This window comes from Cibotium barometz, chromosome 64 (assembly GCF_041138505.1).
Source record: "Cibotium barometz isolate CiBa-2024 chromosome 64, ASM4113850v1, whole genome shotgun sequence".
Classification (NCBI taxonomy): domain Eukaryota; kingdom Viridiplantae; phylum Streptophyta; class Polypodiopsida; order Cyatheales; family Cibotiaceae; genus Cibotium; species Cibotium barometz.
Window position 1 is genome coordinate 31,588,473 of NC_141109.1, and position 16,956 is coordinate 31,605,428.

The following is a 16,956-nucleotide window of genomic DNA, read 5'->3' on the forward strand; positions in this document are numbered from 1 at the left end:
TAAGCTTGTTGATCACAAATGGACCAAGTCCTCGCATTTTCAGCTTGCGTTTTTGTTTCTTCAATGTGTAAAGCAACACTAGATCACCTCTCCTGAAGCGACCTTTCTTCACATGCGTATCATGCCAATGCTTTTGGCGTCGTTTTTCAGCATACATGCCAATGACTGCCAATAGCCTGTCTTCATCTAGCCTCTCCAATTCATCGATCCGTGAAGAGAATTCATGATCCGTCCACTCAAGTTGTTTTGCAACTCGAAGTGTAGGTACAATAAATTCTATCGGAAGGATAGCGTCCAATCCAAAAACTAGATTGAAAGGTGTCGTGCCTATGGACGTTTTGTAAGCAATTCGGTAAGCCCATAGAACTGAGTGAAGTTTCTGTTCCCAATCTGTTCTATGTCCCTCAACAATCTTTGTAAGCGCAGTGCAAAGAGTCTTGTTTGTGCTCTCAGCTTGACCATTTGCTTGCGACGGGTGATAAGGCGCTGACCTCTTATGGATGACCATAAAGTCTTCCAAAAGAAAGGTAATGACTTCATTGATAAAATGCACACCTTGGTCACTCACAATCTCAATAGGTAAACCGTAGCGTGTAAACACATGTTCGTATAAAAACTTTGCAGTGGTCCTAGCATCGTTTTTTACTGTGTATGGTGGCCTCCTCGTTGATTTACTCATATTACACACTTTGCTGGCCATGAGAAGAATATAAAATGGTCTCTTCTTTTTGACAGAAACATTATCCCCAATTTCCACCCATGTCTCTGCCACCTTCTCCACTTGTCCAGAGGCCAAGTCTACAATAGTGAAGTTTCGTTTGGTTTGTAGCCCACGGGTGCCACCAGTGCTCTCACCTATATTCACATCTATCACATGACGCACTACTGCAGCATTCAAATATACAGTCTTGTCCGGCTCTCTAACAAGCATAGTCCGAAAACCTCTGTTGTGAGCCAATATCTTATGCATATGGCCAAAAACTACAAGCTGCACATTGTGTGAACCTCATTCTTTACAGTCTTCAATGCTGCCTCCAAGTCTGAAAAGACCAAAAGAACATCAAAAAAGATATCCACTGACTTATTTTTATCATTAACTTTGTGATTGCACAGCTTGAGCTCTTAACACATGCTCACATGTAAAAGTACACAACCATTTTTCTTTCTTTGCATAAGGAATTGCATTTGTAATTGCAATCTGAACTCATCACTACAGTTTGAAGTGTATTTTACATTTGGTCCTATTGGACTACTGGATTAAGCCTACTCATCAAAAGGTTGAATTGCCTACATGCCTGTCCCATGTGCCAATCTTTGCCTCTCGTCCATCTCCTACCATTATCCTTTTGTCAAGCCCCATCCAGCGCGGTGCTCGAGACCTCATTTCAATTCTCTCCTCATCATGATGGGAGCATTTAACTGAGCATAATGAAACCCTTATGAGGGAAAAACATCACTTTTTCTCATAACGTTCCATCAGTGGGACTCCATTTCAAAGATCCTTTCACCAGTAGTGAGCTATCCTCTCTCAGACAGATTCCTTTTAACCTCCAAAGGAATAGCAATGGCATGGTAAGTCATTTTCAAAATTTCTTTTTTTTTCCCCCCAGAAAAGAGACTTCTATGAAGTATGAAAATTATATAATTTTAGACCAAACAAGGGAAAATCTCAACCATTCAGGTGCCTTGTGCCGCCAATGAGGTCCCATATGAGTGGCAGTGAAAAAGATGCTATGATCCTACTCTCACAAACTGGCTGCACTTGCTCTCCTCCACAGCAATTGAAGAGACTTGGATTATGGCAATTGGCCATGAGGGTGGGGATGACATCACTTCAAATCCTGCAAATGGAATGTATTGCTTACACCATCGTGTCCTCAATGGCCTCAAATGACATCTAGCCTTCCAAATGTGCGAGGCTACAATGCCAGCACAATAATTTCCCATGCATTGTCCAGCCTCTATGTAGGTGGGATGTATCCTGACTTTGGCAAGTCTGGAAGACGGCACCACCGAGAGCATCTCCCTGACTGGCCATAATGACCAGATCCTTGTCTCTCCTCCCTCATACCTGAGCTGTGGGCCTGATTGTGTCAACCAAATGATAGCATCAAAGGAAATGTAAGCATCCCTCCTCATCCTTCCTCTTGGAGCTGTGCCATCATAGCTCAAATCCTTTGTGCTTCTTTGTGCTCCCATTAAAAGATTCCTCCCCAGCCTCTCAGGATATCCAGTATCTTTCCCTGTAATCAATCCCCTCTTCAATAATATAAAAGATCTTGTTTCTGCCTGTTTTGGCCTAGAGAGAGAAAATATTCTAGAGAGAGATTATTTAGATTTTAAATATTTTTGGATAGAAAAAATTCTCATCCTATTAATATAAGTTTCCCTGAAACAGAAGTTCAAAAAGATTTCCAGAAGGTGCATTAAAAATCAAGTTTAATTTGCTCAAGAGCCATTATCCTGAGGGTCAAGATTTTTTCGAAATTTTAAAATAAGGTTTCTATGGGCCAATAAGATCAATCCATGTGTGGGGAGGAGATAAATCCAATTTGTAAAAGAAATTACCCAAAAATGAGTAAATGCTCACATAAGGTGAAGAGTTGACTATGTACAAGGGTTATTAGTAAAAAACTATGAGTATTACTAAAAAAATGAGATATTTTAGGTATAATCATTCCATTTTGACACATATGTAAGGAAGGGGAGTCCCTTCAAGGAGGTGCATACTTCACATGCTTGAATGAGTTTTAAACTCAAAAATAATGTGATATTTTTATCTCTCCTCTCTCTTGGATCAAACCGAATCAAAAAGGAACCAAACTAGGTCTAAATCTAGTTCAAATTCAACCAAACCGAAATCTAGAAAATTCTAGAAATTAGTTGGTCTTGGTTAGAGCCTCCCTCTCCTATAAATAGAACCTGAGTCTTTGTAAGAAAATAGGAGAATTTCACTATGCCAAAATTATGCTGAAATAATGATAATTTTTACTATTCTCTAAAATTCTCTCCAAATTGAAGAAATTGGAGCTTCCCTCCTTCTTCAATCTCCATTGGTGGCTCCATCAACACACCAAACCAATTGATTGGTTGGGGGCCTCTACCGTGAACAAAGAATCAAGCAATTTGTAAGGTAAATGGTGAATTTTGATCTTTTCTATAAATTCTCAATGTTTCTCTCTTCTCAACCTCTCTCAAGCTTGAGAAGCTTAATTGGAATGGTTTTTGAATGCTATTGAAGTTAATTGATGAATGGTAGTAAAGAATTACATAAATTTTTATTTATGCTTAATTTTAATGATTTTTATGTAATTTCTCTCTCTCACTCAAAGAACGGTCATTCTCATGACCTATTCTCAATCCAAATGAAGCTTTTCATAAAGCTTTTTCTTAATCCAAGATTAATCTATGCTTGAGGTCAAATTAATGGCTTTTTTCTATGCTTTTAGTTTATGTATTTCATGAATATTGATGATTCAATCCATTATGGGTTAATGATCCAATTAGGGATCATTCTAATCATTCCCTTAATGATAAGCTTTATCCTTTAAAATAATTGAGATTTATCAGTCATAGCAAACGGAGCTATGGCAAAATTTTCGTAAAAATTACACATAAAATAATTTCATTCAAAGCATGAAAAGAGGACTTCCTACCATATTCTAGGAATTATCATCCTAGATTAATTGAAAAAATTTCATTGTAATCATGGAGAAATTGATTTTTATGTTATGCATAATTGATGAATTAAGAAAAAGAGGATTTCTAGTAATTAAATTTTATGTTAAAAAGAGTAATTCCCATCGTATGAGTATTCTTAAAGGGTTATTTTCATTCTAGACAGAGAAAAATGTATTCTAGAAATATTTATTTATAAAAGTGTGATTTTCATCATAATTGATTTTTATGCATAAGTAGATGCATAAAAGATTTTTTTTTATATTAAAAGTGTGATTTTCATCATAAAGAATTTTATGCATAAATTAGATGCATAAAAGAAATTCTTTTATATTAAAAGAATGATTTTCATCATAAATTATTTGTATGCATAAACATATGCATTTAAGATTTTTTTATATTAAAAGTGAGATTTTTATCATAAATAGATTTTATGCACAAATTAGATGCATAAGAGAAATTCTTTTATTCTAAAAGTGTACTTCCTACTAAATTAGATTTATGCATGTAAAGATGCATAAAGAATTTTATTTTTAATTCAAAAGAGTTATTCTTATCAATTTTGATTTTATGCATAGATAGATGCATAAAAGATTTATTTTTATTCTAAAAGTGTTAATTTCATTAAGATAAAAATTTATGCGTAGAAAGATGTATAAAAGATTTATTTTTATTTCGAAAGTATTATTCTCATTAAATTAGAATTTATGCATAGTAAAATGCATAAAAGGATTATTATAAAAGTGTTATTCTTACTAAAGTTATCTTTATGCCTAATAAGATGCGTATGAGATGTGCTAGGATGTGATAAGAGGAGCATGAGATGTGCTAGGATGTGATAAGAGGAGCATGAGATGTGATAGGATGTGATAAGAGGTGTATGAGATGTGATATGATGTAATAAGATACGTATGGAAAGTGATAAGATGTGTATGAGAAGTGATAAGATGTGATAAGATGCATATGAGATGTGATAGGATGTGATAGGATGTGTATGAGATGTGATAGGATGTGATAAGAGGTGTATGAGATGTGATAGGATGTGATAAGATGCATATGAGATGAGTTAGGATGTGATAAGATGAGTAAGGATGTGATAAGATGTGTAGGGGATGAGATAAGAAGTGTATCTGATGGGATAAGATATATATGGGTTGTGATAGAGCGAGAATGGATGTGATGTAAAAGAATAGATGTGAGGCATATGTGGTTATATGAATGAGAATGTAAAAATGGATGTATGGATGTGGATGTGGATATGGATGTATGAATATGGATGTGTGTATATATGGAAGTGGATGTATGAATGTAGATATGGAATGTGGATAAGGATATGGATGTAAGAATGTGGATGTATGTGAATGTGAATGTGGATGTGGATATGGATATGGATGCATGGATGTGGATGTATGAATGTGAACGCGGATGTGAATGTATGATATAGATGTATGGATGTGGATATAGATGTGAAAATGGATGTATGGATGTAAGAATCTGGATGTATGTGAATGTGAATGTGGATGTGTGAATGTGGATATGGATGCATGGATGTGGATGTATGAATGTGAACGCAGATGTGAATGTATGATATAGACGTATGGATGTGGATATGGATGTGGATGTATGGATGTAGATGTGAATGTGCATGTACGAATATGGATGTAGATGTGAAAATGGATGTATGGATGTAGATGTGGATGTGGATGTGGATGTATGGATGTGGATGTGGATGTGGATGTATGAATATGGATGTATGGATGTGGATATGGATGTGTATGTATGAATGTAGATGTGAATGTGGACGTAAGAATGTGGATATAGATGTAAAAATGGATGTATGGATGTAGATGTGGATGTAGATGTGGATGTGGATGTATGGATGTGGATGTGGATGTATGAATATGGATGTGAAAATGGATGTATCGATGTGGATGTATGAATGTGGATATGAAAATGGATGTATGGATGCAGATGTGAATGTGGATGTATGAATGTGGATGCATGGATGTGGATGTATGAATGTGAATGTATGATATAGATGTATGGATGTGGATATGGATGTGGATGTATGGATATAGATGTGAATGTGGATGTATGAATGTGAATATAGATGTGAAAATGGATGTATGGATGTAGATGTGGATGTGGATGTGGATGTATGGATGTGGATGTGGATGTGGATGTATGACTATGGATGTGAAAATGGATGTATCGATGTGGATGTATGAATATGGATGTGGAAATGGATGTATCGATGTGGATGTATGAATGTGGATGTGAAAATGGATGTATGGATGTAGATGTGAATGTGGATGTATGAATGTGGATGTGGATGTGGATGTATGAATGTGGTGCTTTTCGTGCAAGAGAAGTTTTTTCGAGTTCGGTTTGGAAGAATTGAGGAATTAGTCACCTGTCCGGATATCCGTGGACGAGACCCCGAGTGTGGGACCCTGCCCCGCGCAAGATGTGGTGCTACTTCCGCTGCTAGCACCCCGAATCCGTTGCGCGGTGGGGACAGGGATCTTACAGTTGGTATCAGAGCCAATTTGACTAATGAGGATCAACCGAGAAGCCGAATATGTCAATTTATCAAGAAGCACTAAAAGGTTGTAATTGTGTGATAAAATTCATACAATTTGATATTCAAACTAAAATTCGTAAATTGGTAATTGGGTCTTCAGATGGAAGTACCGTAATTATATGGAATCCCTGACTTGCTTGAGGCCTAGACATGATGGTATTTACCTTATAGTTCCAAGAACCATGACTACCTGTATATACCGAGGGTATGACTGCCGCTCTTTACTAGCAGTATATACGAGTAAATCTAAGACTTGAAATTATAAGCATTAATGCTTTCTTGATGATGAATTCGAATGTGGCTGATATGATTTTTAAATTCTGGTTGTGAACTGATGAGTTGATTTGGATTCTGATTGAAAAATGATGATTCTTGAAATTTGGTTGAAATGTAATAAGCTGAGCAAAACCACAATGAGGATGAATGGGACGAGTCCTTGTGATGATGTTCATAACTGGAATAACATTAATAACTCCAGCAAATCACTATGAGATTAGTGGATTGTGCTGGCAGATTGCTGCTGTTAACACTTGACCCAGTGGATCAAGTTAAAGGAGGTCAAATTAAAATCTGCATAAATGAAAAATTTCCATGAAGGACTGTTCAAATAGAAATTTCGGTCTAGTGGACCATTATTGTGATAAGGAATTGAATGTTATGATCTGAGTGAATTGTTATTTAATAATGAGTTTTATATAAGAGATCTTTATCCCAGGATTCTGTTTGGGTTCTCCAAAATATAAGGAACCCATAATCAGTTGGATCTTAAGAAAAAGAATTCTCCTCTAGTTTTGCGAGATGAGGACATCTCGCGTTTTTTAAGTGGTAAGATTCCTCCCCAGCCTCTCAGGATGTCCAGTATCTTCCCCTGTAATCAATCTCCTCTTCAGAAATATAAAAGATCTTGTTTCTGCCTGTTTTGGCCTAGAGAGAGAAAATATTCTAGAGAAAGAATATTTAGATTTTGAATATTTTTGGATAGAAAAAATTCTCATTCTATTAATATAAGTTCCCTTGAAACAGAAGTTCAAGAAGATTTCCAGAAGGTGCATTAGAAATCAAGTTTAATTTGCTCAAGAGGCATTATCCTGAGGGTCAAGATTTTTTCAAAATTATAAAATAAGGTTCTTATGGACCAATAAGATCAATCCATGTGTGGGGAGGAGATAAATCCAATTTGTAAAAGAAATTACCCAAAAATGAGTAAATGCTCACATAAGATGAAGAGTTGACTATGTACAAGAGTTATTAGTAAAAAACTATGAGTATTACTAAAAAAATGAGATATTTTGGGTATAATCATTCCATTTTGACACATATGTAAGGAAGGGGAGTCCCTTCTTCAAGGAGGTGCATACTTCACATGCTTGAATGAGTTTTAAACTCAAAAATAATGTGATATTTTTATCTCTCCTCTCTCTTGGATCAAACCGAATCAAAAAGGAACCAAACTAGGTTCAAATCTAGTCCAAATTCAACCAAACCAAAATCTAGAAAATTCTAGAAATCAGTTGGTCTTGGTTAGAGCCTCCCTCTCCTATAAATAGAACCTGAGTCTTTGTAAAAAATAGGAGAATTTTACCATACCAAAATTATACTGAAATAATGATAATTTTTACTATTCTCTAAAATTCTCTCCAAATTGAAGAAATTGGAGCTTCCCTCCTTCTTCAATCTCCATTGGTGGCTCCATCAACACACCAAACCAATTGATTGGTTGGAGGCCTCTACCGTGAACAAAGAATCAAGCAATTTGTAAGATAAATGGTGAATTTTGATCTTTTCTATAAATTCTCAATGTTTCTCTCTTCTCAACCTCTCTCAAGCTTGAGAAGCTTAATTGGAATGGTTTTTGAATGCTATTGAAGTTAATTGATGAATGGTAGTAAAGAATTACATAAATTTTCATTTATGCTTAATTTTAATGATTTTTATGTAATTTCTCTCTCATTGAAAGAACGGTCATTCTCATGACCTATTCTCAATCCAAATGAAGCTTCTCATAAAGCTTTTCCTTAATCCAAGATTAATCTATGCTTGAGGTCAAATTAATGGCTTTTTTCTATGCTTTTAGTTTATGTATTTCATGAATATTGATGATTCAATCCATTATGGGTTAATGATCCAATTAGGGATCATTCTAATCATTCTCTTAATGATAAGCTTTATCCTTTAAAATAATTGAGATTTATCAATCATAGCAACGGAGCTATGGCAAAATTTTCGTAAAAAGTACACATAAAATAATTTCATTCAAAGCATGAAAAGAGGACTTCCTACCATATTCTAGGAATTATCATCCTAGATTAATTGAAAGAATTTCATTGTAATCATGGAGAAATTGATTTTTATGTTATGCATAATTGATGAATTAAGAAAAAGAGGATTTCTAGTAATTAAATTTTATGTTAAAAAGAGTAATTCCCATCGTATGAGTATTCTTAAAGGGTTATTTTCATTCTAGACAGAGAAAAATGTATTCTAGAAATATTTATTTATAAAAGTGTGATTTTCATCATAATTGATTTTTATGCATAAGTAGATGCATAAAAGATTTTTTTTTATATTAAAAGTGTGATTTTCATCATAAAGAATTTTGTGCATAAATTAGATGCATAAAAGAAATTCTTTTATATTAAAAGAATGATTTTCATCATAAATTATTTGTATGCATAAACATATGCATTTAAGATTTTTTTATATTAAAAGTGAGATTTTTATCATAAATAGATTTTATGCACAAATTAGATGCATAAGAGAAATTCTTTTATTCTAAAAGTGTACTTCCTACTAAATTAGATTTATGCATGTAAAGATGCATAAAGAATTTTATTTTTAATTCAAAAGAGTTATTCTTATCAATTTTGATTTTATGCATAGATAGATGCATAAAAGATTTATTTTTATTCTAAAAGTGTTAATTTCATTAAGATAAAAATTTATGCGTAGAAAGATGTATAAAAGATTTATTTTTATTTCGAAAGTATTATTCTCATTAAATTAGAATTTATGCATAGTAAAATGCATAAAAGGATTATTATAAAAGTGTTATTCCTACTAAAGTTGTTTTTATGCCTAATAAGATGCCTATGAGATGTGCTAGGATGTGATAAGAGGTGTATGAGATGTGCTAGGATGTGATAAGAGGAGCATGAGATGTGATAGGATGTGAAAAGAGGTGTATGAGATGTGATAAGATGCGTATGGAAAGTGATAGGATGTGATAAGATGTGTATGAGAAGTGATAGGATGTGATAAGATGCATATGAGATGTGATAGGATGTAATAGGATGTGTATGAGATGTGATAGGATGTGATAAGAGGTGTATGAGATGTGATAGGATGTGATAAGATGCATATGGGATGAGTTAGGATGTGATAACATGAGTTAGGATGTGATAAGATGTATATGGGATGAGGTAAGAAGTATATCTGATGGGATAAGATGTATATGGGTTGTGATAGGGCGAGAATGGATGTGATGTAAAAGAATAGATGTGAGGCGTATGTGGTTATATGAATGAGAATGTAAAAATGGATGTATGGATGTGGATGTGGATATGGATGTATGAATATGGATGTGTATGTATGGAAGTGGATGTATGAATGTAGATGTGGATGTATGAATGTAGATGTGGAATGTGGATAAGGATATGGATGTGGAAATGGATATAAGGATGTGGATAAGGATATGGATGTGGAAATAGATGTAAGAATGTGGATGTATGTGAATGTGAATGTGGATGTGTGAATGTGGATATGGATGTGGATATGGATGCATGGATGTGGATGTATGAATGTGAACGCGGATATGAATGTATGATATAGATGTATGGATGTGGATATAGATGTGAAAATGGATGTATGGATGTAAGAATGTGGATGTATGTGAATGTGAATGTGGATGTGTGAATGTGGATATGGATGTGGATATGGATGCATGGATGTAGATGTATGAATGTGAACGCGGATGTGAATGTATGATATAGACGTATGGATGTGGATATGGATGTGGATGTATGGATGTAGATGTGAATGTGGATGTATGAATATGGATGTAGATGTGAAAATGGATGTATGGATGTAGATGTGGCTGTGGATGTATGGATGTGGATGTGGATGTGGATGTATGAATATGGATGTATGGATGTGGATATGGATGTGTATGTATGAATGTAGATGTGAATGTGGATATAAGAATGTGGATATAGATGTGAAAATGGATGTATGGATGTAGATGTGGATGTGGATGTATGGATGTGGATGTGGATGTGGATGTGGATATATGAATATGGATGTGAAAATGGATGTATCGATGTGGATATATGAATGTGGATGTGAAAATGGATGTATGGATGTAGATGTGGATGTGGATGTAAATGTGGATGTATAAAGGTGGATGCATGGATGTGGATGTATGAATGTGAATGTATGATATAGATGTATGGATGTGGATGTATGGATATAGATGTGAATGTGGATGTATGAATGTGGATATAGATGTGAAAATGGATGTATGGATGTAGATGTGGATGTGGATGTATGGATATGGATGTGGATGTGGATGTATGATTATGGATGTGAAAATGGATGTATCGATGTGGATGTATGAATATGGATGTGAAAATGGATGTATTGATGTGGATGTATGAATGTGGATGTGAAAATGGATGTATGGATGTAGATGTGAATGTGGATGTATGAATGTGGATGTGGATGTGGATGTGGATGTATGAATGTGGATGTGAAAATGGATGTATGGATGTAGATGTGAATGTGGATGTGTATGTGGAATAATGAATGCAAAAATGTATGTGAATGGATATGAAGTCGATATGAGCGAATGGATGAGATGAGATAACATGTGAATCAGAATGTGAATGAATAATATAAGATGTGAACGAATGAGATGTAATGAGAAATGGATGTGATGAGACGTAATGTAAATTAAGAAAGATAGGAATGGATGTTATGTAAAGTGAATGAATCTGATGTGATGGGATGGAAAATGATGTATCTGGTCAAGAATGGATACACATATGATTTGGAATTGGGTTAAGTAATATGGATTGATGTGGAACAATCTGGAAAGATGTGAGTTCATTATAGAAACTGTATTTTGTGACCTATTTGTAAATGACTATTTTATGTCAAGAATGCTGGGGAAGCATTTTGACCATCTTGTGATTAAGGTCGTGGAGACCTAACTGATAAAGTTGCAACCTGCTGACGAAGAGTCAATGGAGGACGTCTCGCGTAGCAAGGTCGGCCGAAGCCTCAATTTGATTTAAATGGTGAGCTTTCGGTACGGTGGATAAGGGACCAAGGAAGCGGCCTATGAGTGAAGCGCTAGGTGACCTGCGAAAGGACCCCAGAGGGTGCTGACCATACGGTGCTCGAGCTCTGGGTCGCCGAAGATACCCACACATGCGTCATAGAAGATATTGGAAAAAGGAGGAGTAAGAGTTGTTTTCTGAAACCGGGCATGGATCTGGTTGATTGACCTTGCTGGTCCTCAATGGATGAGTCCATGGCTCTCTTATATGGATTTGTTGATTGATCTTACTGATCTTCAACGAGGATTCCATCTTGATTTTTATATGTGCAAATATTGCCGGGTACTATGAGCTAGGAACTATTGAAACCCCTGAATGAACAGGTGGTGAACGTCCTCCAATCTCCTCCAAAAAGTCCTATGAACGTCCTCCAATCTCCTCCAAAAAGTCCTATGAATGTCAAGTGGGATACCATAAGCTTTCCAATGAGGTCTATGAGTAGGGACTCTCTGATTGTGTCCCAAGACCAAACGCTTGGTGTTCTCCACAGAATAACTAAAGAAGGGCGTGATTTTCATCATGTTGGTAGCATCCCTCCACTCCCACTAAATGCAAACTGAAAGGGCATAAGCTGTACAACCAAAGGCTCCAAGCATCTATGATCATCCCGATGACCTCATATGTCTAAGTCTAGAAATTAATTCAGCTCAAATAATGTAAATCTCCTTTCGCTTCTTGTCCTTCATGGTCTTGAAAAGGAGATGACAAGGGACTTTCGCTAGACTAAATGTTGCTTGTTTCTTGTTAGCTCCTCTCAAAGCCATCAAGTCTCAAAGAAGTGATGAGTGCTAAAAGAGCAGAAACATTTTCTTAAATGAAAATAGTATGTGAACTGATTTCATGAAAGAACAAGAATTGAGCTCTTGATCCCCCCTCTCATTAAGGTGACAAATGTGAAAGATTGACCTTGGCTGTGGATAACCTAGGGACCCAGTTTGATCCTTAGAGGGTGTAAGATCTAATCTTAATGGTGGAACAATCCTCATGAAGTGTGACATGTGCCTTCAAAGGTAATTGGTATGCAATTGCCTATAGAAACATGCAAGAAATTGTCACTATGGAAGTCCATTTTTCTGAAAATTCACATGCACTTTACACAAGTGCAAATTGAAGCTGCATTTTGCATGAGTGGCAACCAGTTATGATGATAGAAGGCACATATGCTTGTGATATGATAATGTATCCAATCCTGTCATTGAGTAGATATGGCGCGCATAGTGGATATTGTAAAACAATGCACAACAGCAACCAACACTAACTGGCCTTGCTATTAGCAACAATGATTCAATTCTCCCAACACCTTGTTTAAAGTGGAAAATTTACAGTCACCCATACCAACTCATGAATACACATGTTAAAGACAAGTGGCTACATTGAAGCTTGCATGCATATAGGCATTTATATATATTTTTAAAGCTAAAAATTGTATATGAGTATATGAGTTTCTCTCTTACACTATGCTTCCTTGCCTTATCATGTGTCTCTGAGGCGATTTGGAAGAGCCATCCTAACAGGGAAAAAACAAATACAATAGCATACACTTGACTGCATAAGGATAAAAACATGACCAAAGGGTAGTGTGCCTAAGAGGTCAATAAATTGTGGTGGTGCACCATATTAGGCTGTGAAATAGGCTAGTGGAGATGATAAGTTTGAATGGTGAGCGCTTTAAAATGAGTTGTAGGAAGTATGAGATTAGTATTTGTTGTTGCAGTGAGGGCTGAGGGCTCCAAGGCATGGCTAATCGGTTCTTAAAAGAAACTAGTCTTGCACAAAGCAATGATATACTCTCTAATCAATATTTTCTTGATCAAGTTTCGACTAATATGTGTTGTGATAATGTGACCATACTCCTAAGCTTTGATACCTAGATATTTGCACTGAAGTTTAGAGAGAGAAGAGGAAATGGTGGAAGACAGGAAATGACTTATGCTGTGTCCATATATGTTGAAACTTGCGTCTGAGTGCACTCCAGATTGGAAAGCACTTAAAAAGTCTCATTAATCAGCAATTAGCAATTGAAACAAATATCAAATACCTAAATGAGTAAAAGAAGTTGATCTCATAGAGTGTAGGAAGTTAAGGCTCTTATTATTCAATAAGAGAAATAGAACATTCCTTCACATGCTGCACTATATCATAATAAATTGTCAATAGCTAGTATGGATCTTAACAGTGGGCTCTGCCTGAGTTACACAAGCCCCCAGCTGCCTCACTATTTCGCTTGACCAAGCCATGTGACGTGATCTTACAAACTCCTAAATTATAAGCAATGTTGTTAACTCATCAGTTGTTGCACATCACAAGAAGATGTATGGTGGCCTCCTCGTTGATTTACTCATATTACACACTTTGCTAGCCATGAGAAGAATATAAAATGGTCTCTTCTTCGACAAAAACATTATCCCCAACTCCCACCCATGTCTCTGCCACCTTATCCACTTGTCCATAGGCCAAGTCTACAATAGTGAAGTTTCGTTTGGTTTGTAGCCCACGGTTGCCACTAGTGCTCTCACCTGTATTCACATCTATCACACGAGGCACTACTGCAGCATTCAAATAGACAGTCTTGTCCGGCCCTCTAACAAGCATAGTCCGAAAACCTCTGTTGTGAGCCAATATCTTATGCATATGGCCAAAAACTACAAGCTGCACATTGTGTGAACCTTGTTCTTTTATAGTCTTCAATGCTTCCTCCAAGTCTGAAAAGGCCAAAAGAACATCAGAAAAGATATCCACTGACTTATTTCTATCATTAACTTTGTGATTGCACAGCTTGAGCTCTTAACACATGCTCACATGTAAAAGTACACAACCATTTTTCTTTCTTTGCATAAGGAATTGCATATGTAATTGCAATTTCAACTCATCACTACAGTTCGAAGTGTATTTTACATTTGGTCCTATTGGACTACTGAATTAAGCCTACTCATCATAAGGTTGAATTGCCTCCATGCCTGTCCCATCTGCCAGTCTTTGCCTCTCGTCTATCTCCTACCATTATCCTTCTGTCAAGCCCCATCCAGCGGGGTGCTGGAGACCTCATTTCAATTCTCTCCTCATCATGATGGGAGCATTTAAGTGAGCATAATGAAACCCTTATGAGGGCAAAACATCACTTTCTCATAACGTTCCATTAGTGGGACTCCATTTCAAAGATCCTTTCACCAGTAGTGAGCTATCCTCTCTCAGACAAATTCCTTTTAACCTCCAAAGGAATAGCAATGGCATGGTAAGTCATTTTGCGAATTTCTTTTTTTTTCCCCCCCAGAAAAGAGACTTCTATGAAGTATGAAAATTATATAATTTTAGACCAAACAAGGGGAAATCTCAACCATTCACGTGCCTTGTGCCGCCAAAAAGGTCCCATATGAGTGGTAGCGAAAAAGATGCTATGATCCTACTCTCACAAACTGGCTGCACTTGCTCTCCTCCACAGCAATTGAAGAGACTTGGATTCTGGCAATTGGCCATGAGGTTGGGGATGACATCACTTCAAATCCTGCAAATGCACTGTGTTGCTTACACCACCGTGTCCTCAATGGCCTCAAATGGTATCTAGCCTTCCAAATGTGCCAGGCTACAATCTAGCAATAATCTCCCATGCATTGTCCAGCCTCTATGTAGGTGGGATGTATCCTGATTTTGGCAAGTCTAGAAGACGGCACCACCGAGAGCATCTCCCTGACTGGCCATAATGACCAGATCCTTGTCTCTCCCTCATACCTGAGCTGTGGGCGTGATTATGTCAACCAAAGGATATCATCAAAGGAAATGTAAGCATCCCTCCTCATCCTTCCTTGGAGCTGTGCCATCATAGCTCAAATCCTTTGTGCTTCTTTGTGCTCCCATAAGCAATGCTAGACTATCTCTAAAGCTCCTGCACATCTCGGGCATGATGGGCTAACACCGACAACCAACCTCCACTGGTTGGTGTGGCAAGACCACCATGTAGAGAATGCCAAATAAAGGAAGATATATGTGTCCTCCTATAAGAGTGCTACAATCTCCTCCAAAAAGTCCTATGAATGTCAAGTGGGATACCATAAGCTTTCCAATAAGGTCTATGAGTAGGGACTCTCTGAATGTGTCCCAAGACCAAACGCTTGGTGTTCTCCACAGAATAACTAAAGAAGGGCGTGCTTTTCATCATGTTGGTAGCATCCCTCCACTCCCACTCAATGCAAACTAATAGGGCATAAGCTGTACAACCAAAGGCTCCAAGCATCTGTGATCATCCCGATGACCTCATATGTCTAAGTCTAGAAATTAATTCAGCTCAAATAATGTAAATCTCCTTTCGCTTCTTGTCCTTCATGGTCTTGAAAAGGAGATGACAAGGGACTTTGGCTAGACTAAATGTTGCTTGTTTCTTGTTAGCTCCTCTCAAAGCCATCAAGTCTCAAAGAAGTGATGAGTGCTAAAAGAGGAGAAACGTTTTCTGAAATGAAAATAGTATGTGAACTAATTTCATGAAAGAACAAGAATTGAGCTCTTGATCCCCCCTCTCATTAAGGTGACAAATGTGAAAGATTGACCTTGGCTGTGGATAACCTAGGGACCCAGTTTGATCCTTAGAGGGTGTAAGATCTAATCTTAATGGTGGAACAATCCTCATGAAGTGTGACATGTGCCTTGAAATTGGGCTTATGTATGCAATTGCCTTTAGAAACATGCAAGAAATTGTCACTATGGAAGTCCATTTTTCTGGAAATTCACATGCACCTTACACAAGTGCAAATTGAAGCTCTTTGTGTGCATTTTGCATGAGTGGCAACTAGTTATGATGATAGAATGCACATATGCTTGTGATATGAAAATGTATCCAATCCTGTCATTGAGTAGATATGGCGCGCATAGTGGATATTGTAAAACAATGCACAACAGCAACCAACACTAACTGGCCTTGCTATTAGCAACAATGATTCAATTCTCCCAACACCTTGTTTAAAGTGGAAAATTTACAGTCACCCATACCAACTCATGAATACACATGTTAAAGACAAGTGGCTACATTGAAGCTTGCATCCATAGTGCTGGAGACCTCATTTCAATTCTCTCCTCATCATCATGGGAGCATTTAACTGAGCATAATGAAACCCTTATGAGGGCAAAACATCACTTTCTCATAACGTTCCATCAGTGGAACTCCATTTCAAAGATCCTTTCACCAGTAGTGAGCTATCCTCTCTTAGACAGATTCCTTTTAACCTCCAAAGGAATAGCAATGGCATGGTAAGTCATTTTGAGAATTTTCTTTTTTTTTTCCCCCAAAAAAGAGACTTCTATGAAGTATGAAAATTATATCATTTTAGACCAAACAAGGGGAAATCTCAACCATTCAGGTGCCTTGTGCCC

The 16,956-nt window shown here is 36.7% G+C and overlaps 1 protein-coding gene across 1 annotated transcript; it reads right to left on the reverse strand.

Moving 5' to 3' along the window:
- Positions 1-13,953: 13,953 nt before the first annotated feature.
- On the reverse strand, positions 13,954-14,620 carry LOC147603534 (uncharacterized). Its single transcript, XM_086796977.1, has 2 exons — positions 14,548-14,620; positions 13,954-14,300 (listed from the first exon to the last, which is right to left on the reverse strand). Exons 1-2 carry the CDS (start codon positions 14,618-14,620, stop codon positions 13,954-13,956), a joined length of 420 nt encoding a protein of 139 aa, XP_086653103.1.
- Between the last annotated feature and the right edge of the window lie 2,336 nt (positions 14,621-16,956).

What these genes read in the sequence shown, in the direction of transcription:
- LOC147603534 (XM_086796977.1), bottom strand. Translation starts at nt 14,620, where the DNA reads ATGGGGCTTGACAGAAGGATAATGGTAGGAGATAGACGAGAGGCAAAG. An exon ending in CAGATGGGACAGGCATGGAG is followed by an intron (nt 14,301 to 14,547) that starts GCAATTCAACCT and finishes TGGCCTTTTCAG; the next exon opens with ACTTGGAGGAAGCATTGAAG.